The sequence below is a fragment of the Acomys russatus genome, chromosome 12 (genome assembly GCF_903995435.1).
Source record: "Acomys russatus chromosome 12, mAcoRus1.1, whole genome shotgun sequence".
Classification (NCBI taxonomy): domain Eukaryota; kingdom Metazoa; phylum Chordata; class Mammalia; order Rodentia; family Muridae; genus Acomys; species Acomys russatus.
The window spans coordinates 30,540,668-30,566,295 of NC_067148.1; the positions used below are offsets into that span (position 1 = coordinate 30,540,668).

The 25,628-nt window shown below is 40.7% G+C and overlaps 1 protein-coding gene across 1 annotated transcript in view; it reads right to left on the minus strand.

Annotated features, from left to right (window-relative positions):
• Window positions 1–5,239: 5,239 nt before the first annotated feature.
• The window catches only part of Vwc2l (von Willebrand factor C domain containing 2 like), a 206,390-nt gene continuing 186,001 nt past the window's right edge, over window positions 5,240–25,628 (minus strand). The window contains exon 4 of the mRNA XM_051154138.1: window positions 5,240–5,304. Coding sequence (XP_051010095.1) covers window positions 5,264–5,304 — 41 coding nt within the window. The 3' untranslated portion in view covers window positions 5,240–5,263. The remainder of the gene's footprint in view (window positions 5,305–25,628) is intronic.

Below are 25,628 nucleotides of genomic sequence, written 5' to 3' on the forward strand. Positions count from 1 at the left end.
AAGTATTTGGAAAGTATCATTTTGCAAATAAGAGGACTACGTCATGTTTTCGACAGTTGCATCCAATGCATTTTCATTGCATAATTTTATACCATCTATTAAAAAAAAAACATTTCTAATGGACAGGATGATATGAGAATAGTTCCATGTTATTTTTAATATTGAATCACAGGGAAGCTATACACAACCTCCAAATATGACTCTTCCCAATGTACAAGCCCAGATGCATAGGGAACAGTGATAGCCATTCATGGTAATGGGCGTGGTGTTGTGTCACATGTGCCCCCCCATCCCAGCATGCCAGTGTACAAGCTCCCATCTGTTTAACAGGAGGGTGCTCACATCAAAAAGGTCACACCCCCCTACTGAGAGAGCCTGATGTCTCTGTGACCTTTTTTTCACTACGAACACATCAACAGTCGTTACTGAATTTAATAGCTTCATACAGCGCCATATGCCATCCACTACAGACAGGGGGAAATGTATGTTTATCTGCTGTCTCTCACTCTTACATATTGTTTGGGATATTTTTCTTTTTATTTCTAATTTGAACTTTAGAAATGCAAATCACACATGTAAACCTTTGCATGTTGAACTGTTCATATTATTATTATTGTTGTTGTTGTTATTGTTGATGCTTTTATTATTTCACTTTACATCCTGAGTGCAGCTCCCTCCCTCCTCTCCTTCCTGTCCCACCCTCAAATGTTCACTTTAAGCTACGTCAAACTATAAAAGTCAGAACCACTCACATACCTGTTTTCTCCACTATTCTTTCTCGCTTCTGCTAGACTGTCTCACTGATTTTACAGAAGAGATGTGTTTAGGTACAAGTGTGTGCATATGTGTTTGTCTATGTGCATCATGCATGTCATATACTTATTTTCTTTGTTATATTGCTATTGATGTATACCCATACCTGATAATGAGAGCTTGTCATTACTCTCGACTGTTAACGATCTTACCATAGGTTGACTATAAAAAACTGAAATAATTAAAAGCACACAATATATTATGACTGTGTAAGCTTTGTTCATTAGGGAACTAATTCCGAATGCTCATGACGTAATACAGAGAGGACATAGAGGCCTCTGCCAGTGCTCCTGTGTCATTTGAAGGAGAATGTCTCAATATTAAGATGAAGAGAGATTTAAATTATTTTACTTGATAGTTGGCATCGTATCAGAATGATAAGTTTCTTGTATAGCTCTTTGCCACCCCCGAGAAGTTAAATATATCTTATGGAACTCTCATTAAGCTGTTCCACATCCTTTGAGTAATGTAATTGACTCACCCTCCACAAGGTTTTGGATTTCTTGCTTTGATGTCGAAACTCAGGACGATAGTCTAGTGGCACTCCTGGCTCTGTCCCACCATTTCTTTAATCTCAATTTCTCTTTTTTGAACTTTTTTTTCCCCACTGCACTAGACAATAACTTTAAGTGCTTTTCTAACCAAGGGGGTTTTAGGAGAATAAGTTTCTTGTCCAAAAGAAAAAAAGAAAGAAAGAAAGAAAGAAAGAAAGAAAGAAAGAAAGAAAAAGTATCTACTTTGTCAATACATTCATTCCACAGTTTGGCTAATCATAAAATTATTATTGTAAATCATTTCCAACTGTCACTTGAAACATTGGTGCATTTACTAAAAAAAAAAAAAAAAAAAAAAAAAATGACATTACTTATGCTGCAGTCGGTGCTCATCTGGCTGTATTTTATTGTCAGCTGTCTCCCCAAACCTGCCCAAATCTTTCAGCTATCCTTATAGATTCAATGCTTAAATTTTTTTGTGAGAAGGTGAATCAATGGGAAACTTAGTCATTCATTTACTTTTGTCAGGACTGGTGGCTTTTCAGTCTGAGAATGTTTTTTTGGGGGATTGGGGACAGTAGGGATTCTTTCTTGGGTTTCTCTTTCCTCTCGATTCTCCTATGGAATCCTTGATAGACATGTTGTGCCTACTGGATCCAGTTTCTGTGTCCCTTCATTTTTCTCTGGTTTATTGTTTTGTGTTTTAAGCTTTAAATTTACACTGATTTATTTTGTGTTATTTTCAAATGTCTAACTTGGTCTTCAGCCATATCCATTCTAAGATTGAATTTTTCTAGTGAGTTTTATAGTTTGGAAATTAAATATATATATTCCAGATACTTTAATTGTTCTCAAGCCTCCCCCCTCATGCCCCCTCAAGATAAATAGAAACCAGTGCTTATTCTGTGTAGATAAGTCTCTCTATTATCTTTAGAGATAATATTTAATTAGAATTTATTTAGAATGAAAAAATATTTTCAGTGACGGGTTGATGTTCTATCCCCTATGCCACTATTCTGTTTACCTACTTTGGTCATTCTTTTCTTTGTACTTTTGAACAAATATTAGACAACAAGAGAACCTTGATTCTTATGGGTAACTAGTATAGGTTTACTTTACCACAAAGCAAACTTTCTCCTTGAAAGAATTCTCTCCTGAATGGAAAGTATGGTAGACTTTAAGTGCCTACAAATTCTTGGGTCCTTTCTCTTTCCAATGGATGTGTCCAAGCTTCTAACTCTTGGTCCTGGATAAGGCCCATTATTCTTTTTTTAAAAAAATTTTTATTAATTTATTCATATTACATCTTAATTGTTATCCCATCCCTTGTATCCTCCCATTCCTCCCACCCTCCCATTTTCCCCTTACTCTCCTCCCCTATGACTGTGACTGAGGGGGACCACCTCCCCATGTATATGCTCATAGGGCATCAGGTCTCTTCTTGGTAGCCTGCTATCCTTCCTCTGAGTACTACCAGGCCTCCCCACCCAGGGGACATGGTCAAATATGGGGCACCAGAGTTCATGTGAAAGTCAGACCCCACTCTCCACTCAACTGTGAGGGTCCATTTTCTTAACCAATGAAATGCAGTCAAGATTAGGTTATGCTAAGCCTGGAGCCAGGCCTGAGAAAACAGCGGTTTCTGGTTTCCCTTCCTGTGTCTTGGAATCATAGCTCCTAGAATCCAGAAGCCATGCCAACAGGGAAGCCCAAACGATGTTATGGAGAGGCCTGTATAGACAGCAAAGATACCCTTGGCCCAGGTCTCAGACAGAAGCCAACACTGACTGGCCCCGTACACCACTGATCATCTGTTTGCAAATATCCCACTCAAGGTGAACTGCACTACTAATGTCATGTGGGGAATAGAGGAGCCCTTCCCATCAAGTCTTGCTCAAAATGTGTAAGGAGAAGAAGAACAATGTTTCTATTGATATTTAAAATGTTGAATTAGGTGGTCATTTGTTACATAGTAACACATCACCAGGACAGCGGCTGACATATAGGAGCTGTAAAACCCGCAAACTCTGAGTAGAAAACAAAGTCCGTGTCCAGAGGGCACCAAACCAAAAACATGCCCACAAAACATTGTGCTGAGAAAACAAAGCCCCAAACAACAGTATACACTACTCACTTATAATCACATAATCCGCTGGACAGTTGAGTGGATGGGGACCAGAGTGGCTGGAACAGTAGTAGAAGTCGTCTGTCTTGGAAAGGACTCTGATTGCACAAGTATGTACATTCATGAAGAGTAGTTGAACTGATCCCTTAAAACAAGTGCATCTCATTGGAAGCAAAACAATTAAAAAACAGTTTAAAATATAGAAATACAATGGCTCCATGCTGTTTTTGCCTTTAAAATATAGATTACATCCTTCTTCTAGGATTCCAGGCTCTTAGTGATCTGGGAAATACAGTCTCCTTGGCAACTCCCAACTCCTAAGCGGTCCTTGTTTTCCCACCCAAGTTCACTATCCCTAGCACAAGTCCCCTGTCCTAGCACCCAGGCCCGGTCTCCCCTGCTTTCTTATTTTTCAGAACCCATTCTATCTTTTCAGGCTCCGCTCTAATGGGATCCTTTTTGGATTCTAGAGGTTGGGTAGCCATTCTCTCCTTGAGCTCCCCGAGAAGGTGCTGGCAGCATTAATAGAACCCATATCTTACGTACCATCCGATGTCTACGCGCTTGTCGCTATCAACAGGCTTACTCCCTCTGAGAAAAACGGCTGCTCTCATTCCATGAAGAACTGCAACAGTTATTTGTGTGCAGTACACACTCACCAGTGTTTTAGCATATCGAGTTCCAAATGAGATCTGACTGCTCAGGATATGCTCATGTGTACCCTTTCTTTTGTGATAAAAATGACAACTGTTTTCCCCAACATTGTGAGTCAGCTTCCTTTCTATCTTGTTGCATGACTTGCCTGCCATGAACACATGTCCTCACTGCTCTCAATCACCCCATTCGCCATTCACCTTTTAGTCTAGAAGCTTTCCTGAAAACTGTTTGTGCCTTTGCTACATACTGGCAGGTTTTTCCTCTGGGTCTGCTGGACTTTGGATACTTTGGGATTGCGTTGACATCTTCCCCATGTGTTAAAATTGAGGGCACCATCTGCTTGTGTCTTGTTCCATTAACTATTCTTCCCCACCTACTTCGTGGTGTATAAATCTCTCCTCTATAAGCTTTCTCTTTTCCTGCCATCTTTGTTGTTACCATCAGTTCATAATCACAAACCTTTACTTACTAAAAACTATGGGCCCAAAGAATTGTATTTAATGGTATGATCATATTCTAAATGTCCAGGTCTTGAATAATTACATGCTGGGCTCCGACTCTGCACTAGTGTTTTAATAAAATGACTCCACTTTTTAAAGATTCTCCTCCCCATTTGTAAAAATGATCAGACAGTGTAAGCCTGAAAATGTAACTTCAGGTTTGATATGCATTAGGATTTAAGTGGATCAATAGTGTGAATTATTTATTTGTGCACAGCTATACAAGACACAGGGGTGGGGGGTGGGGGAGAGGAATATATATTGAGATGATTCTCCAGTGTCTTTTAAAATCATCTCCGTGGTGAGGCTTGAGAAGGTGAGTGTGTGCTCTTACTCTGTACAAAAAGTAATTACATCTATTCGGCCCAGATGCCTGGTCATCCTTCCATATATCATAAGAGCTTCAGCAAACAGAATCAATCACCCACAGTCCTCAAATGATCACAAATGGGCTTGAAGCTGCACTTCCATATGAATAGCTCTTTAGGATGAAGTTCATTGAGTGCAAAATGTGGATAATTTTAATTGCTCACCGAGAGTCTTCATAAATAAACACATGTGGTAATATGTGACATTGTTCCCATTAGGGTGAAAATCCTTACCATCATGGAGTGAAGTTTTTCTTCTACTGGATTGTTTTATGGAAGCTTCACATGTGCTCTGAGAGACCGTCCTCAAAACATGAAGCCGGGAACAGAAAGAATAGAGGGAACTCCTGGTGGGGGGAGAAGTAAGGAGCCCATTCAGTTAAAGTGGAGCTAAGCACATTCACGTGGTGAAGACAATATTGCAGTCAAGAGCAGACCGTGTCTACCGCTGAGGTCTTCTAGGGTCCAAGTTCCTAAATTTTGTCATGTTGGAACATCTTAGTCATCTTATTAGAAAGGTCAGTGCCCTACCATGATGCTGAGCCAGGCCATAAGAGCTCCAAACCAAATCTGAGGTCACTGCAGAATTAATTTGTTATCTTGCCTGTGAACACAATCCTATCAGCCTCAATGAAGTGGTCACCAGGCCCCATCTCTCACACACCCATTTTCTTTAGCAACTCCCAATGCTGCTATACTTTCTTTTAATCTCTGATACACATAAAGGCATCAGCAAGCGATAATCAAGCATCGAATGACTCACTTGAGCTAGCTGGACCAGGACGGATTTCCCTCATAGTGCCTCAGGTTATGCAGCATTTATTTCAAAGAGGGATGTGAAGTTTTATTACTCAATTTCTCCCTCAGATTAATGCCCCTGCCTCCACTATGTCCCATCCTCTTGGCTATGAGAGGTTCTTTCATTTCTTGTTTAAAAGGCCTTCCTAAATTACATAGTTCAAATGCGGAATACTTCCTGGCCATTGCCAGCACTGGGCCATCATTATTAAGGTCCCAATCTGCTATTATTTCTACCTTTCTTTCTATTCATCTCAACTGTCTAGTTCTTCCCTTGAGTCCCAAGTTTTTTGATTGAATGTGAAGCCATTTAGCACTTGTCTCTTTCTCTTATTGCCCCCAGCAATGACAAAATGGGAAGCCAACACCTCTATTTCACTCACCTCCCCCCTACTCTTCCTGCCGGTCCAGAAGCTACTGTAGGAGATAATACCTATGTGCCTTTTTTTCTCATTTTAATTCCTCCATTACATGGGCAAGTTCTTTCCGGACAGACAATGGAGCCTCAGCTGAATGTCTTACCACTTACAGCAAAGGCCGCAATTAATGCCACCGTCTGATTGTGATCCCGTCATCCCATCCTACATATTCTACTTTCAGAGACTGCAGTATGGTCTCTGCTCCATCATCTTTTTTTGAGGGGGGGGATGGACAGGGATGGAGGTGTCATTTATCATGGAAACATGCTACTCTATACCACATAGAGGAAGGCAGATTTCTATCCGCTGTGGACCAGCTACCTTCAGAAGAAGCAGCCTCAGTTGGACATATTGTCACACATAGCAGAGGCAGCCCAATTCTGCTACCACAGAAAGGTGTCACACATTGGCAAAGACAGGCTCTCAGGATCAACCCTCAGAAGGCTTCGCTTCGCCGCATGTCCCATCAGCCAAACAGTATAATACAGCATCTTATAAACTCAACATGGTTTCACATGCGCTCCAGGGGAACCGCAGGTGTGTTCACAGGACTGCGTGACCTCCCGGGGACACATGAACAAAGATCTACTTAAGCCAAAGAAGACATTGCCTACAGATTAAAGAAACAGTTCTACGGGCTGGAGAGATGGCTCTCAGACTTAGAGCTATTGAGAGGATCTGCATTCAATTTGGAGGACTCATATAGCAGTTTACACCTGTGTATAAGTTCATTTCCTGGAGATCTGGTACTCTCTTCTGGCGTCTGCCAGTACTGGGCATGGAAGCAGGCAAGATGTTTACACACATAAAATACAAATAAATAAATCATGTTTAGAAAACAAGGAAAGAAGCAATTCTACCCATATATACCCTACCGAACCAAATTTAATTAGGGTTGCTTGCAGGGCATGGGTGAGGGGTTACTTAGAGGGATCACGAAGGCTTAGGTATGCCCACACCACTGAAGAAGAGTCTGTTCCCCCAGCAATTGTCAAATGCTTAAATATCCTCAGAGAGGAAAGGGACCACACGTACACAATGAGTCACTTCATGTACTATCTCATGAGGTTAAGGAGATTCCCTCCACCTCAGTGAAGTTAAGGTTAGGGACCGCGATTGTTTGAGGGTCTTCTATGTGTGTGATTGTAGCTGCTTGGTTTTCAAGACAATACCCAGGCCACATCACACTCAGAGGCCAGAATTCAACCACAATCATACAAACATACAATATGGACAGTACATAACACCCGGCAATAATAAAAAATAACCAATAGTCATTTCTGTATTTAGTGTACTATGGTTTTTTCCCCTTTATTTTAGAGCATACCCCACTTACTCAAAACCAGCTTGCTGTGAAACAGCATACAGTGTTAAGCTGTACTCATGCATATCCTATTTACCATGTCTCTTGATTGATTCATTTTTATCTTGTGCTTGATTTACTCTCATTCTGTTTAATTATGACACTAGAAACAATGCTATAAACCACGTATACAGCATGCATGTTGTATATATGTGTATACATATGCACATATATGTGCATACATATATTTTGGATACAACACACATATAAAATATATATTATATACATATACACATATACACATATATGTATATAATATATTATATATACACACACATATATATCATTTAGCTTAGGTGTGCAGCAAGCTGTATTATCTAACTTTATGTGTGCTCTGTGATGTGTGAATAGGGACAGAGTGTTATATAGCAGTTTCCTCCTAGATTGAAATATTCTGACTCCCAGAAATAAGATAAAAGGTGAGCAACTCAAAATAGCTTCAGGAAGTGTTTGAAACTGACCAGATTTAATAAGGTCCCCTCGTAGAGTAAACAGTAAAGTTTTCTCAAATAAGCCAAGGTGCAATGGAGACTCGGAGACCAGACCAGCTGCCTGGAAGAGGTTTAGAGCAACCGAGTCACTTGGAATGGAAACTCTTTGACCTGCTGAGCTGCCCGCAGGCTGCACAGTGTTATCTAGGCTTTCAGGTTTTGTGACGTGTCACCCATGCTGGGGTGGGCTTCGGTGGTGTAGCTGTCTTTGAGTCATTTCTGCTCCTGTAGGAGACCCCTCACCCTGTAAGTCATGCCAATAAAACTCATCGATTCACCAAATTCGACTTTGGTGGTATCCGTATTTTGACCTGCTGTGGCTTCCCTATCTGGGGGGACAAGATATTTATGTTGCTTCTTTTCGGAAAATCTTGTTACACAACAACTGTGTCTCTTGCTTGACTCATTTTCCCTTATGTTTGGCTTACTCTTACATTGTTTTGTTTATTTTGATACTAGAAGCAACGCTATAAGGCATGTGCATGTGTAGATATGTTTTGCATATATGAATAGGCTATATGGACAACACAGACATGTACATTTATCAATATAGAACATACAGCTTAGATGTGTAGCAGGTTATACTATCTAGCTTGAGTTGCATCCTGGGAAGTGGGAATAGTGATGAAATCAGCTGAGAAGGCATTTGCCACAACATCCTTGCCATTAAATAATAGATAAGTAGTTGTATATTTATTTATTTATTTTTTGAAAATGAAGAAGAAATCTGGTATCTATAAGGAAAAGAATAAATCTGCGAGAAAACATTACTATTCTAGTGTCTGGGCTTACAAGTGAGAAATAGAGTCTGAACAAGGGAGATTGAGAGTGCTAGGATAACACCCAGGGGAGAAGAGCGCTTCCCAAGGAAGCTCACGTAGCTCACTATTAATATTAATACTCTGGTTAGACAGCAGCAAGGCTCTTCCCCATGCCTTAGAATCCCCCCAAGGGTGCATTTTTGGCTGGCTTTTCATCTCCCAGAGACTTGTGCTATCAATTTAATATGTAAACTCCTCTGTTAGTGTTTTGGACCCCACCAGTGGGGAGTTGAAAAGGACCGCTTGCCGGTCCCCAGCTTGGAAAAGGGAACCTCTTGTGCCAACCCTCAGTTTTCACTTTCATCTTCAGGATGGCATGAGACATATAGGCTGACAGTGTCGAAGGGAAGCCACCAAAACACACATATGCATAATTCACTGAGCATACAGCAGTGGCATAAAACGCAGGCGCCGCAAAAGTCGTTCTTACAACTGGAATTGTAGTGAGACTAGAAACCGCACAGTGGGCACCCGTAGTGCGTACTACATGCTGTTTTGAACTTGATGAGGAAAGATCCACCTCTCCATCTTCTACATCATGACAACCAGAAGTGCTGCTCATTTTGTTCCTGGCTTATGCAGCAAATCCACACTCAGTGCACTACATGCACTTAAATGCGCCAAGTCCTTCATTTTCCTCTTCTTGAGGACGCTGAGTGGGGTACATGCAGACATGGTTGCCTCAGTTCTTCAAAAACCCCATAAATGGGGGAAATTTGAACCCGACACCATTCCATTTTGAAGATTAAAGACATACTTTTGAAAGGCTTCTCTTCCGAAGCCTCAGCAGTACGGCTTACTATGGTTTCCAGGATACAGAGAGCATTAGTGAACGTCCTCATGAGCTTCATGTTTTCAGAGACACGGGCTTGTCTCCGCAATTACTGAAGGCACAGAGGAGGCCCAGCCTGTTCGACATGGTACCCTTGATAATGATGATTAACGGTGGCTGTTCAACACATGCAGGCTGCTTCAGCTGCCTTTGTAACACAAGGGCGTGCAGGACCTCCTCACCAACCGGAAGAGTCTGCTGGAGCATGACTGCAAGGACAGATCTTTCCTAGTCTAGAGATCAGCAGCAGCCTTTCCCATGAAACTAATTTGATGATATTTCAAAACATCTTCTACCCAGCTTTACCACACTTTTTAATCTCTGTTTTTGATTGGCATGGCTTATCTTGGTCTCCTGGGAGATGACTGCATACTTTCTAAGAGTCTTCTAAGTCAGGACACAGGTGACTCAAGGTTTCATGGAAATTTTGCCTTCTAAAGGGCTGGCGAGGTTATGTGGGCCTGTCTTCTTTCCAAATGCATCCCTGCGTGGAGAGCTTCCTTTATCAATTTTATGCACAGGTGCTTCATTTGTTTAACTGGCACCGTGTTACCCGGCTTCTGGAGCAAGAGAGTGCTAGGTTTGGAAAAGGACTAAGTCACTAACGCTCTGTCAAGAAGGATCACTGAGTAATCATTCATGTGTTTACCAAGCAATAAATAACAAATAAAGCACACTGGTCTGTTTGTTCAGAGACGTGGTGTTTGAAATGATTATTAGAGAGATATTTCCTTTGAAAGCAAGGCACAGATTCGACAGCATTGTCACCGTGCATGCTAGGACACCATGACTGTTGGTCTTTTCTATTTTTAACACTGTGCATTGATGGTAAAGATCTTGGCATGAGTTTCTTTTCTTGGGCTGTTTTCCTATGGGTCTAGGCCTTGTGACTACTTACTGCTTTGAAGAAAAGGAAGGGCCAGGTGGAGCATGAAGGGGACTTTTGGGAGCCTCTGGGAGCTTGTGTTTAATAATAGATACAAGTTCCTCATATTTCCTCTCAGCTCTGCTGTTTATAACTTTAGGAGCTCAGGCAGGTTCATAAATCTATGGCTCTTGTTTTTAGTATGCCATATTTATTCACTGACAATTTCATATATATACACAATGGATCTTGATCAGACCACTTCCAATTGCCCCTTGTAATAATTGCCCCCTCTGTCCTCCCGACACCTCTAAACATCTCGCTCTCCCATCTTCATGTCTTCTCCTTTAAAAAAACAACCGCACACTTGTTTATTAGTGATATGTGCATTAATGTTGAATGATCTTGGGTTTTTTGTTCTTTGATTTTTTTGTTTGTTTTTGTTTTTTTGCTTTTGTGTGAGTCTTGTGTGCGTAACCATAGCAGCCTCTCACAGCACTCTATCCCATGCTCTGGCTCTTACATTCTTTCCACCACCTCTTCAGCAATGCAATCTCTGGTGCTTTTATATTTATTTATTTACCTGTTTATTTGTGGTGTGTGTGTGTGTGTGTGTGTGTGTGTGTGTGTGTGTGTGTGTGTGTGTGTGTGTACCATGGCAAATGTGTGGAGGTCAGAGCACAACTTGCAGCACTTCGTTCTCTTCTTCTACCTTGTGGGTTCTGCAGATCAAACTCAAGTTATCTAGTTTGGTGGCAATTGTCTTTACTTGCTGAGCCATCTTCCAGCTCCTAGTAACTTAAAAATCTTTTTTATGTATATGTTTGTTTGTTTATATGAACATATACATATATGTCTCTGTGTGTAAATGTATGTGTGCTTGGGTAGGTGTGCACGCCTAAGTACTCCCGTAGAGGACAAGTATGTCAGGTGTTCTCTGTTACTCCCTGTCTTCCTACTTCTCAGTGGCTCATGTTTTATTGGAATCTCAGCAACTCCTCTGCCTCCATCCCCTTCAGAGCTGGGACTCCAAGTGTGTGCAAGGCACCTGGCTTTTTACATGGCTGCAGAGATCTGAAATCTGATCTTTATGATGGCGTAGCAAATACTCCTAACTGCTGAGGCATCTCTTCAGTTCCCATTTTCTTCACAGGGAAGTTCAGGCCCAGATAATTAAATAATTTCACCAGGCTTGCACAGTTGATAAGTGGTAAGGCATAGATTTGAACTTAGGCTGTCAGTTTCCAAACATGTTTACATTACAGTCTACTGACCTCAACTCATGTATGTAATTAAAAAATTTAATGTATGCTTACTGTAGATGAGGGAGGTTGCCATTCCCTTGCTATTGTTAATATTAGCAAACCATTTCATACAGAACTATTATGCACCTGTTACTCTGCTCATTGTGCAGCATATAAAAGTCAACCAAAGCTGAAAGTACCCTCATGTTGATGATGGTAGACTGGCAGAGTGACAAATTAGTGTCTGCCACATCTGTCTTAGGTACTTTTCTGTTGTTTTGAAGAGACACTATAACCAAGGCCACTTTTAAAAGAAAGATGTTTTTAGGTCTAGATAGATGTTTTAAGCTGATAATGAAAAGATGTGATAAAGATTGATTTACATTCAGAATTTTAGATGCACCAAGATAGAAAGATGTTTTCTTCAAGGCTGTCAAATACAAATAGCCAAAACACTAAGAATGTAACTTTTATATAATTCCTGATTGTGTAATGGTTCTTTTTGCTATAAGTAGTTTATTGTATATACGTGTAACAATATAAATCTATATGTAAAAAATAAAAAATGTTAAAGAACAATAAATGCCCTGGGCTCAGCCAAGCCATATATTAGGAAAGCTTGTGTACAGCTCTCATCTCTCCACTACCCCCATCTAAATAAATAAAGACAACATTTATAGTTATTAACTATAAAAAAGAAAGTATTCAATTGGGAGCTTGCTTTCAGTTTCAGACGATGAGCCAAGACCACCAGGGCAGAAGTCATGGCAGCAGGCAAGCATAGCACTGGAGCAGAAGCTGAGAGCTGACGTGACATCCACAGGCATCAGGAAGAGAGGAGACCGATCCTGGCATGGACGTTTGAGGCCACAGAGCCCACCTCTCAGTGACATACATCCTCTAACAAGGTCACACCTCCAAATCCTTCCCCCAAACATTTTCACAAGCCAGACAGAAAACAAGTATATGAGCCTATAGGGCCATTCTCTTTCAAACCAGCACAGTGGCTAGTTATAAACTACAAAACAAACAAACAAACAAACAAACAAACTGTGACTCAGGCAACGTGGAACTCTGCCAACTCAACAAAGAAATCTAACTTAAACTAAAGTGAAGGGTGGGCAAAATGTGATCTTTGAACCGGACTTCTGACTGAGTACATGTTAACTAGATAAAGTGTGTAGGTGGGGAAAGCATATCTCCAAGATGGTCTTCTAAAAGTCTCTAGATTAAGTGTCTACCTTACATTCTTTACTCCTATTGCATTGCTAATTAGTATTTATTTATTTTATTATTTTTAACTTTGTATTGGAGGCATGAACACACTTCCTGATAGAATTAACTAATGAGTGAAGACAATAGCTTCTGTTGGCTGTGTTTAAGAATAATTTCCCAATATTGAGAAGACATGATATTTGGTATAAACTAAGAGGTGTCCATCACATATTCAGTAGATGAGAAAGGCTTCCAGGCAGGTGGAAATCTCACAGGACCGGGTAGAATCTTTCTTCTGGTCAGGCTATTTCAGTGCTCTATTTTGGTTTTAATTATTACAACACATATATTATTGTGTAGCATAGTATAAAGTATGGATTGTCAATGTAGTCAGTGTTTTACTATATCCATTGAATTATGCAACCCTTACCATGTTTTATTGTAAAAATATTTTCATCACCATCATAAATAAAACCCTAACTGTGAGCAGTCAAAAAAAAAAAAAAAAAAAAAGATGGTCTTCTAAACGTTGAAAAGCTTGTTTGAGGAAAAGAAAGATGGTAGACATGTCTCAGGTGTCCTGGCTACAAGAGGCTGAGCTGTGAAATGGAGAGGAGAAACTTGCAGAGGACAAGTTTCGTAGGGCAATGTGGGCAGTGTTAGAACTTGGATTTCTCTCCTATAATAAGAAGGGCTTTAGCCTGGAGTACAAGTCCTGACCTACATAATGAAAAGACCATTCCAACATTATGCTGTCTGTGTATCCTAACTTCTGAAGTCATCAGGAAGTGTTATTGTTCAGAATAGGCAACATGGAAACTCAGTCTCGCTCATACCTAGTTCCTAATCATAACTTTGTAAAAAGAAAATACCAGCATGAATTTTAGTGCTATAGTTTTTGTTCTCAAGGTCCGTAGACACCTTAGGCATAAATTTTCTCCTGTTTCCATGAACTCTAAGCGGTGTGAGCTATTATATTTACAGCACAACACTTCCGGAGCTCTCCTGCTGCTCTAAGATGACTTTTTCCCTTTGCAGAATCGAATTTATAAATGTACATCATGTCCTGTGTTTGATCCATTTCCTAAATTTATATACTCATTACATCTTTCCCATTGATTCAACTATAATTCTTATTCTTTTATCTAACAAATATTCTTTAAATAACCACTCTCAGCAGGCACTATATTATACACTGAGTGTCCAGTGGTGAGGAAAACATCCTCATGTGGGGCTTGAGGGTTGGTCTCGGGTGGCTTCTTCCGTGTCCATCACATTGCTAGGCACATCTCCAGAAGCAGTGATTGAAAATCTTATGTCCCAGCATGTTTGCCATAACGATTCCAGATCTGAAGCTCAGAGCTTTCTTGAACGATGCTCTGGCCACTGTGTAATCTCTGTCCTAGTTACATCTGTTCACACATTGTTCCAAAGCGGACATTTGGCAGAATCTCCCCTTGTTTTCTTCCTCCCATTCATCTTCTCCTTTCTATTTTCAGAGCTACCATTTTAGTTACAATTTGATCTTCTGTATTTGAGTTATTGTTTTAATATCCTAACTTGTCCTGTCAATCCGCAGTTGCCCTCTGGTCTACTACTTGTCACATCCTGATTGGTAGATTCGATTTCTCAAAGCGTATCTTGATCATGTCCCCTCCTCGCTCAGACTGTATGTGTCATCTCCATTCTTAACAAAAAAAATTATACTTTTTAGTTGAAACCAAATCTCAAACTTTCAGTCCCAGTTCTTCTCCAACCCTTTTACATTGTGGTGTAATTATTACTGCTTTTCTCCAAACACGCCCATGCTTTGTTTCTTCTGCGTCTTTTGCTAATGAGATTTGTTCCATGTGGGTGCCTTCTAGCAATATGCTATCTGTCAAATTCCATCCTTCAAGATGCACAAAGACTTGTCATTTAGTTGTCCAGCTGTTCTTGAGTTCCCCAAAATAAGACTTATGTTTCCCTTGTTCTTTTCTCTCTCCTTCTGCCTCTCCCCACTTCTATATCAGCTTGTTATTAAGTAGGCAAATACTGATATAAAAGGCTTGTAAGCAGATGTTCATTTTCACATCTGTTTATTAAATTCTGTCACTATATGATATTCCCACACTCTGTCAAGTTCTCCACAACATAGAAACTTTATCCTTTCTCTCATTGTATACTTTATAGAGTGCTTGCTCTGTCCTAGAACTCTACTCTTGAGTAAACAAAGTGAAAAAACCTTGATTTCATAATACACACACACACACACACACACGTGTCTCTCTCTCCATATCTGTGGATCCATGTATGTATATATGTATCTATATCTATCTATCTATCTATCTATCTATCTATCTATCTATCTATCTATCTATCTATCCAAAGGCTTCACGCGACCCAAATCCTGCCCTGAGTCCCCTCTCCCGCAGCAGCTCCCACCAGCCACCACACCAATCACCTCCACCGGAAGGCTATGAGCTGCAAACCTCAGCTACCGCTGCTGGTGCCGCTGGTGCTGCTGCCTCTGCCGCTGCCGCTCCGATCAGAGAAAATCCACACTCCTCCTGTGTGCAGGGGCACGCAGGTCCTCCGCACCCTGGTCCCTCCGAACCGTGGAGCACTCCCGCTGCCGTGATGTTCGGACCTCGGTGTTCCTGGCTCAGAAATCTGTGCAATTCCCTGAATTGTTCACTGGAGCCTCCAAACGCGGTCCACACTGCTCGCCACCATCTTGGATCCCCGTAACATAATTGTATTAATCAGTTAACTGGAATACCTTTCTATTAATTTTTTCTTACATTTGTTTCACACAGAATACAATTTGTTTGACTTCTCTTAAGCTAGAATTATTCCAGCATTTTTTATAGAAAAAGAAATGATCATTGAACCTCACTTGGCATGATGATTATTTTTTTTTTTTTATGGACAGTTGAGGAAAGGTATCTACAGGGCTGTAGTTATCTTTATTTGTATATATATGGTACAAGATTTTAGCATATTCTAAGTATTTTATTTTAGCAATTAATCTTTTTCACTCTTTGAAGAGTCTCTGGCCAGGGCCTTGGAGATGTTCTGTGCAAATGAGAAGTCTTATGTTTTATTCACACCATGCTAAATCCACTTTGCATGAACTTTCAATAAATTAGCTTCTCCAGTTGACCTATCAGCTCACCACCAACATAACTCATCCTACTTTGGTGAGAAAGAGATCATGCACAGAGCCTGGAATGTTAAGAGAAAATTCTTTCCAACTCTTCTCAGTGGAAGACAAATGAAGAAATTAACTGTTCCCCTGAAGGAGGGGTGATCTCTGATATCTACATATGAAGTCATGACGTGGTGGCCTGAGCTCATACAACCAGATTCCCTTCCTTCTTATGACCTGAAGATATGATGGTTTGGCTTCAGAAAGAGAAAGGCCACCTGGTACTAATGTAATGGCAGATTATAAGATTAGGTAAAGACGGGATTGGAGGCTGAATTCTAGAGCTTTCTCTCCATGTTTTTGGAGCTTGATTGTTCAAACACAAAATACTCAAGGTCCCCACTAGATATAGTCTGAATGAGGGTAATCATTTGGACATAGTTCATAGTGGGTTTGTAATGTGTTCTTCCCTTAAAGAATAAATTCAGTAAATACCAAGGACTAAGGTGAAATAAACACTGATGCAGATGGCACCCCTCCTTGCCGAATCTGCTCTGCAGCGGGATTAGTGCCTTCTAAATCCCCAATCACAGCAGCAGCCAGATACATCTTTATAAATACAGTCTCTAGTTGTTAGAATTCCTAGAATTTTTCAAAAGAATGACATCAGTATACTGTAGATACCTGAATGACATCAGTATGCTGTAGATACCCGCACTCCCATGCTTATTATACAGCTATTCCTACCATCTGAAATGTGTACTCCAAAATGTAGAGTCACCCAATGACCAGAGTTTAATATATAAAGACTATATAAAACACACACATTACCATTTCAGCCATTTAAAAAAATATAAAATCTTGCCTTCTTCTGCCACATAGGTAAACCTGGAGGACATTATATTAACTGAGATTAGCCAGAGCAAAAATGACAAACACTCCAACCGCCTTCTTTATTTGCAGAATCTAAAAATGTTGATCTCATGAAGCAACAAGTTGAGTAATTGCCAGACTACAAGAAGAAAAACAAGTTGGGATTGTAGAGATTCAATACCAATCACAAAAGCAGAGGCAAGCAGGAAGCATTCTGGTGTCCTCCTGTACAGAAATGCTACTACAAAAAAAATAAAATAAAGTAAAACTTTAAAACCATAAATACATAAATGTCTGGCCTGGTCAGTACTCAGGATAGCTCTGTACATGAACCATATAGATGGCCCAGCCCAGCAAGCAATTCTGCCCAGGGCACTAACTCAGCATCGGCCACAGCTCCCCTGCTGTGGCGCAGGCTTGGCCGAGCACTCAGTTCCACCCTAGGCGCCACCTCAGCTCAGCGGCAGCTCCCCTGCAGTGACACAGTCTGGGCGGAGCACTTGGTTCCACCATTGGTGCTCAGAGCAGTCGCAGTTCTCCTGCTGTGGTGCAGGCTTGGCCGAGTGCTCAGTTCCACCCTAGGCACCACCTCAGTTCTGTGGCAGCTCCCCTGCAGTGACACAGTCTGGGCAGAGCACTTGGTTCCACCACTGGCGCTAACTCAGAGCAGCCGCAGTTCTCCTGCTGTGGCGCAGGCTGGACAGAGCACTCGGTTCCACCAGCTCTAAGACTCTGGTTGGACACAGTGTGCAGTTTGAATCCAGAATTCCTGGCTGAGATTGGTGGACAGTTCGGACCCTGAGTCAATAACTGACCACAGCACGCACTTTGGGCCAAAAGGCCCTAGTGGAGCTTGGTGCGTAGTCCCAGCCCAAAAATTCTGGCTGGACCCTGTGAGCATTTTGGGCCCAGAATCCCTAGCTGAGCTCGGCAGACGGTTCAGGCCCTGAGAATCTAGCTGAGTTCAGCCCGTGGTTCAGGCCCAGTGCTCCTGGCTGGACTTGGCAGGGAACACAGAAGGCTGTGGATACCTTGGCCTGACCCAACGCTCATTCAGAGACCCGGAACAATTGCAGGATCCACAGCACAGGGGGCTGAAGATCACTGGCTGTGAGAGACCAGAACAACAGGGCTAACCTCCTAACATCCACACCAGTAAAGCTTTGAGCTCCCAGCCTAGGGAAATCGTGAAAAAACAAGTGAATCTATCATCAAACTCCCTCCACCCAACTCTGGAAGCTACCCAACAAAAACAAAGACGGCAAGATGTCTAAAGGACAACGAAAAAGCATACGCAAAAAACCCCAAAACAACATGGCATCTCCAGTTTCCAGCTATCCCAAAGAAAACAACCCAGAGAACTAAAATACAACAGAAATACAAGAAAATGACCTCAAATCCTTAGTAATGAGGATGATAATGGAGGAAACAAATAAAATTCGTAATCAAATGCAGGAAGATGCAGACAAACAGGTGAGAGAGATAAAAGAAGCACATAGAGTGGAACTGGAAAAATTGCAGGAAAATGCAAAAAAACAAATGAAAGAAATAAATAAAACGGTTCAAGCTCTGAAGACCTATAAAGAGGCAATGGAAGAAACTCAGGAATATACAAAAAATCAGGTGAAAGATATCAAAAAATCAGTTCAAGATCTGAAAATGAAAATGGATTCAATGATAAACACACAGACAGAAGAAAAACGAGAACGTGAGACCTCAGAGAAGAAGGCGAGCAACACAGAGGTGAGCTTTTCTAACAGAATCCAAGAGATGGAAGAACGAATCTCAGGTCTAGAAGATATAATCACAGATATTGAATCAACCATTAAAGAAAATACCAAATCTGGAAAACTCCTGACACAAAACATCCAAGAAATTAAGGACACCATGAAAAGAAGAAATCTGAGGATAATAGGCATTGAAGAAAGAGAAGACATCAGACTCCAGGGCCCAGAAACTATTCTCAACAAAATCATAGAAGAAAATTTCCCCAATCCAAAGAAAGAAATGCCTATAAACATACAAGAGGCCTACAGAACACCAAATAGAATTGACCAGAAAAGAAAAATTGCCCGCCACATAATAATCAAAACACAAAACATGCAGAACAAAGAAAAAATTTTAAAAGCTGCAAGGGAAAAGGGCCAAATAACATTTAATGGTAAACCTATCAGAATTACACCCGACTTCTCAGCAGGGACCATAAAAGCCAGAAGGGCCTGGACAGAGATCCTGCAAACCCTAAGAGACCACAGATGCCAGGCCAGACTACTTTACCCAGCAAAATTATCAATAACCATTGATGGAGAAAACAAAATATTCCATGACAAAAACAAATTCAAACAGTACCTATCCACAAATCCAGCTTTACAGAAGGTACTAGAAGAAAAACTCCATCCCAAAGGGTCAAGCTACAACCAAAACTACCCAGGAAATAGATAACTATCCCATGGGAAAAACACAACTACACAAATGCTCGACTGGAAACAACATCAAAATTAAGACTCTTAACAGTCACTGGTCATTAATATCTCTCAACATCAATGGCCTCAATTCTCCAATAAAAAGACACAGACTAACTGAATGGGTACATAAACAAGATCCAACATTCTTCTGCATTCAGGAAACACATCTCACCCATAATGAAAGGCATTACCTCAGGGTAAAAGGTTGGAAAAAAACATTCCAAGCAAATGGTCACAAGAAGCAAGCAGGCGTAGCCATTTTAGTATCGAACAAAATAGACTTTCAACCAAAATTAATCAAAAGGGATGAGGAAGGACACTTCATACTCATCAAAGGTAAAGTCAACCAAGATGACATCACAATTCTGAACATCTATGCTCCCAACACAAGGGCACCCACATTTGTAAAAGATCTGCTAAAAAAGCTTAAACCACACATTGATCCCCATACAATAATAGTGGGAGACTTCAACACCCCACTCTCACTGAAGGATAAGTCATTGAAACAGAAACTAAGCCGAGAAATAACATCATTAACCAATGCTATAGGTCAAATGGATCTAACAGATATCTATAGAACCTTTCATCCAAACAAGAAAGAATACACCTTCTTCTCTGCACCCCATGGAACCTTCTCCAAAATTGATCACATCGTAGGTCACAAAGCAAGCCTCAACAGATACAAGAGGATTGAAATAATACCTTGTATCCTATCAGATCACCATGCTCTTAGGCTGCAATTCAACAACAACATAAATAACAAAAAGCCTAGACGTACGTGGAAACTAAACAACTATCTGCTAAATGACACCTGGGTCAGGGAAGAAATAAAGAAAGAAATCAAGGAGTTTCTGGAATTCAATGAAAATGAAGGAACAACATACCCAAATTTGTGGGATACATTGAAAGCAGTGCTAAGAGGAAAATTCATAGCACTAAGTGCCTTTAAAAAGAAATTGGAAACATCACACATAAGCATCTTAACAACACAACTGGAAGCCCTAGAAAAAAAAGAAGCAGAAACACCCAAGAGGAGTAGACGCCTGGAAATAATCAAACTCAGGGCTGAAATTAACAAATTAGAAACTAAGAAAACAGTCCAAAGAATCAACAAAACCAAAAGCTGGTTCTTTGAGAAAATCAACAAGATAGACAGACCATTAGCCAAACTAACTAAAAGGCAGAGAGACAGTATTGAAATCAACAAAATCAGAAATGAAAAGGGAGACATAACAACAAACACTGAAGAAATTCAAAGAATCATAAGATCCTACTTTGAAGGCATATACGCCACAAAATTTGAAAATCTAAGGGAAATGGACGATTTTCTTGATCAATTTCACTTGCCAAAGTTGAATGAAGAACAGATAAACAAGCTAAATAGTCCCATTTCCCCTACAGAAATAGAAGCAATCATCGATGGTCTCTCAACCAAAAAAAGTCCAGGGCCAGATGGTTTCAGTGCAGAATTCTACCAGACCTTCAAGGGCGAGCTAATATCGATACTCTTCAAGCTACTCCAAAAGATAGAAATGGATGGAAAATTATCAAATTCATTCTATGAGGCCATAGTCTCATTGATACCTAAACCTCACAAAGACTCAACAAAGAAAGAGAATTTCAGACCAATTTCTCTTATGAACGTAGATGCAAAAATACTAAATAAAATACTTGCAAAACGAATACAGGAACACATCAAAGATATCATTCATCATGACCAAGTAGGCTTCATTCCAGGCATGCAGGGATGGTTTAATATACGGAAATCCATCAATGTAATCCACCATATAAACAAACTGAAAATAAAAAACCACATGATCATCTCCTTGGATGCAGAGAAAGCATTTGATAAAATTCAACATCCATTCATGTTTAAAGTTTTAGAGAGATCGGGGATACAAGGCACTTTCCTCAACATAATAAAGGCTAAATACAGCAAGCCAATAGCCAAAATCAAAGTAAATGGTGAGATATTCAAGGAAATTCCTCTCAAATCGGGAACAAGGCAAGGCTGCCCACTCTCTCCATATCTCTTCAATATAGTACTCGAAGTTCTAGCCAGAGCAATAAGACAACAAAAGGAGGTCAAGGGTATCCAAATGGGAAAGGAGGAAGTCAAATTATCCCTCTTTGCAGATGATATGATAGTGTACATAAGTGACCCTCAAAATTCCACCAGAGAACTCCTAAAGCTGATAAACACCTTCAGCAAATTGACTGGATACAAAATTAACTCAAAAAAGTCTGTAGCCTTCCTATACACAAATGACAAGCTTGCAGAGGAAGAAATTAGGAAAACCACAACCCTTCACATTAGCCACAAGCAATATAAAATATCTAGGAGTTTACCCTAACTAAGCAAGTGAAGGACTTGTATGAAAAAAATTCAAAACTCTGAAGAAAGAGATTGAAGATGAACATGAGAAGATGGCATGATCTTCCTTGCTCATGGATCGGAGAATTAACATAGTAAAAATGGCCATCCTACCAAAAGCAATCTACAGATTCAATGCAATCCCTATCAAAATACCTACACAATTTTTTAAAGACATTGAAAGTTCAATTCTGAACTTCATATGGAAAAACAAAAAACCCAGAATAGCTAAAACAGTCTTGTACAATAAAAGGTGCTCCGGAGGAATCTCCATACCTGATTTTCAAACTGTACTATAAAGCAATAGTAATTAAAACAGCATGGTACTGGCACAGCAACAGGCTGGTTGATCAGCGGAATCGAATCGAAGACCCAGATATGAATCCACCACACATATGGTCACGTGATTTTTGACAAGAAGCCAAATCCATTCAATGGAAAAAGGATAGCATCTTCAACAAATGGTGCTGGTCTAACTGGAGGTCTATGTGTAAAAAAATGAAACTGGACCCATATTTGTCACCTTGCACAAAACTCAAATCCAAGTGGATTAAAGACCTCAACATAAAACCAGAGACACTAAGTCACTTAGAGGAAAAAGTGGGCAAGAGCCTGGAACATATTGGCACAGGAGACAACTTCCTGAACAGAACACCAACGGCCCAGGCCTTAATGTCAACCATTAATAAATGGGACCTCATGAGGCTGAGAAGCTTCTGTAAGGCAGGAGACACTGTCAAGAGAACAAAGCGACAGCCTATAGACTGGGAAAAAATCTTCACCAACCCTACATCTGACAAAGGTCTAATATCCAAAATATATAAAGAACTCAAGAAATTAAACACCACCAAACCGAATAACCCAATTGAGAAATGGGGCTTGGAACTAAACAGAGAATTCTCAACAGAGGAGTATCAAATGGCTGAGAAGAAACACTTAAAGAAATGCTCAACCTCCTTAGTCATCAGGGAATGCAAATCAAACAACTCTGAGATTCCATCTTACACCATCAGAATGGCTAAGATCAAAACTCAAGCGACACACATGCTGGCGAGGATGTGGGGAGAGAGGAGCACTCCTTTATTGCTGGTGGGAATGCAAACTAGTACAGCCACTTTGGAAATCTATCTGGTGCTATCTCAGAAAAATGGGAGTAGGGCTTCCTCAAGACCCAGCTATTCCACTCCTTGGAATATACCCAGAAGATGCTCCAGCACACAACAAGAAAATTTGCTCAAAAATGTTCATAGCAGCCTTATTCATAATAGCCAGAACATGGAAACAGCCTAAGTGTCCCTCAGTAGAAGAGTGGATAAAGAAACTGTGGTACATATACACTATGGCATACTACTCAGCTATTAAAAACAAGGAATTCCCGAAATTTGTGGATAAATGGATTGAGCTAGAAATGATCATAATGAGTGAGTTAACCCAGAAGCAGAAAGAATCAAATGGTATATTCTCACTTATATCTGGCATACTAGCCCAAGGGGCATGTCCCACGAAAGCCTTCACTTACCAGGAAACTGGGACAGAGGGGAGGGCATCCTATTGGGACTCTAAATGAGAGATGCATGGGAGAATAGCAAAATAAAAGGCTACAGAGGGTCCTAGAAATCTACAAGTAGAACAATATGATAGGCAGATTTGGGCCCAGGGGTCCCGCTCAAACTAAGGCACCAGCCAAAGACAATACAGGAGGTAAACTTTAAACCCCTTCCCAGATCTAGCCAATGGTCAGAATATTCTCCACAGTTGAGTGGAGAGTGTGATATGACTTTCTCAAGTACTCTGGTCCCTCACATTTGACCATGTCCCCTGGAGGGGGAGACCTGGTGGCACTCAGAGGAAGGACAGCAGATAGCCAAGAAGAGACTTGATAGCCTATGAGAATATACAGGGGGAGGTAATCCCCCTCAGGAACAGTCATAGGGGAGGGGAATAATGGGAAAATGGGGGGGGGAGGAGGGAGGAATGGGAGGATACAAGGGATGGGATAAACATTGAGATGTAACAAGAATAAATTAATAAAAAAATACAATTATCTTACTTTGTATTTTGTGATATTTGCTAGCTTGAAAAACTTTAAATTTGGTTTTATATTTCCTCTAAATAGGTGCTTTTCTTTTATACCTAATTGATACTATTTTTTTTCTTAAAAAGGAAACTATTAAAATTGCAAATTTTTTTTGTCATGCGTGGTGGCACACACTTTTAATCCCAGCACTCGGGAGGCAGAGGCAAGAAGATTACTGTGAATTTGAGGCCAGCCTGGTCTACACAGTGAATCCAGGCCAGCCATAATAACACAGAGAAACTCTGTCTTGAAAAACAAAAACAAAAACAAAAAACAACCAAATGCATATTTTTCAAACCCTCTGCTTTGATGCACCCGGGCCTTCTGTTTGGTCTCTCTAGCTATGAATGATGATGTGGAGGAAGTTTGCCCTCGCACCGTCTAGCCTTTCCCACTGGCTCTTCTAAGCCTGCCATCAGCTGTCTTCCATCTCAGGCTCCCAGGAATGACTAGAGGTGCTGTCCTTCTTTTCTTTACCCCCCTCAGGGAATAAGAAGCCAGAGGCTCGTTCAAGCCAGTTTAACCTTAGATAACATGGTGCTGAGTCAGCTAAAACATGGCTGACACAGGCTCTCCAGTGTGTCACGAGTCAGCTAATAGTAGCTGACATTAGACGTCTGAGAAACCCAAAAGTAAACAATGATGTAATCTGTTATGCAATATTTGGACGGATATGACATTTTGTGAGTTTTGTGTTAATATGACCTTGGGGTCAGAGGCCTTAACCTCTGTGTATGTGTGTCTGTCAGTGTTCCTGAATGCCTGCCTCCGTGTCCTATGTACCACTCTCTATGTGTACCTGCCTCTGTGTGTGTGTGTGTGCCTGCCTCCGTGTCCTATGTACCACTCTCTATGTGTACCTGCCTGTGTGTGTGTGTGTGTGTGTGTGTGTGTGTGTGTGTGTACCTGCCTCCGTGTCCTATGTACCACTCTATGTGTACCTGCCTCTGTGTGTGTGGTGGGGGAGGGGGAAGGGTGTCCCTGGGTATCTGCTGGTACCTTCTCCTCACAATTTCTTTGGCTTCCCAGCTACCTTCCTTTTCTAGGACTGGAATTAGAAATGGTACCCCACCCAGGGTTACAATCCATGCTGAGGTACTTTTGTAGGTCCATACCTAGGGATCCAGTGTGCTAAGTTTGTCCCAACAGGAAACACAGGAAGAACTTTAGAACATTACTCGTGCCTTGGAGAGCCTTGTCTGAGCAGGCTAGAGCACTGAATATGTCACAATATCTCCAGATGGTTCTAACCTATAGGACAGGTCAAGCTCAAGAGGCGGAGGCTGTGGGACACCTTCAGGAATCACTGACTTTTAAGTAGCATCTGTAAGTTGTTCCCTTCAACATAGCATTATCAGTAATTAAGGAGACATTTCATGTAGTGTATGTTGTGATGACATTCCAGTATAAATCCTGGCATTCTAATGGTGATAACCCAGAAAATCTGTTGACTAAGAATTCTTTGTGGCAGGAAGTCCTCTAGCACAGAATTGTTATATTTATGCTTTTCTATTTTCAAAGTGGAATATCAGTATGCATTTGGAATATCAAACCTTATATTTTGAGGAAGCAGATTCTGAGGTTATGACACCATGGATTAAATAGGCAACATTTTACTAGAACTCACAGCATATAACTCTTCATATATAGCTTGAAGTGGGAACAAACAGATTACAGACTGGTGAATGTATCCTGTGCATGATT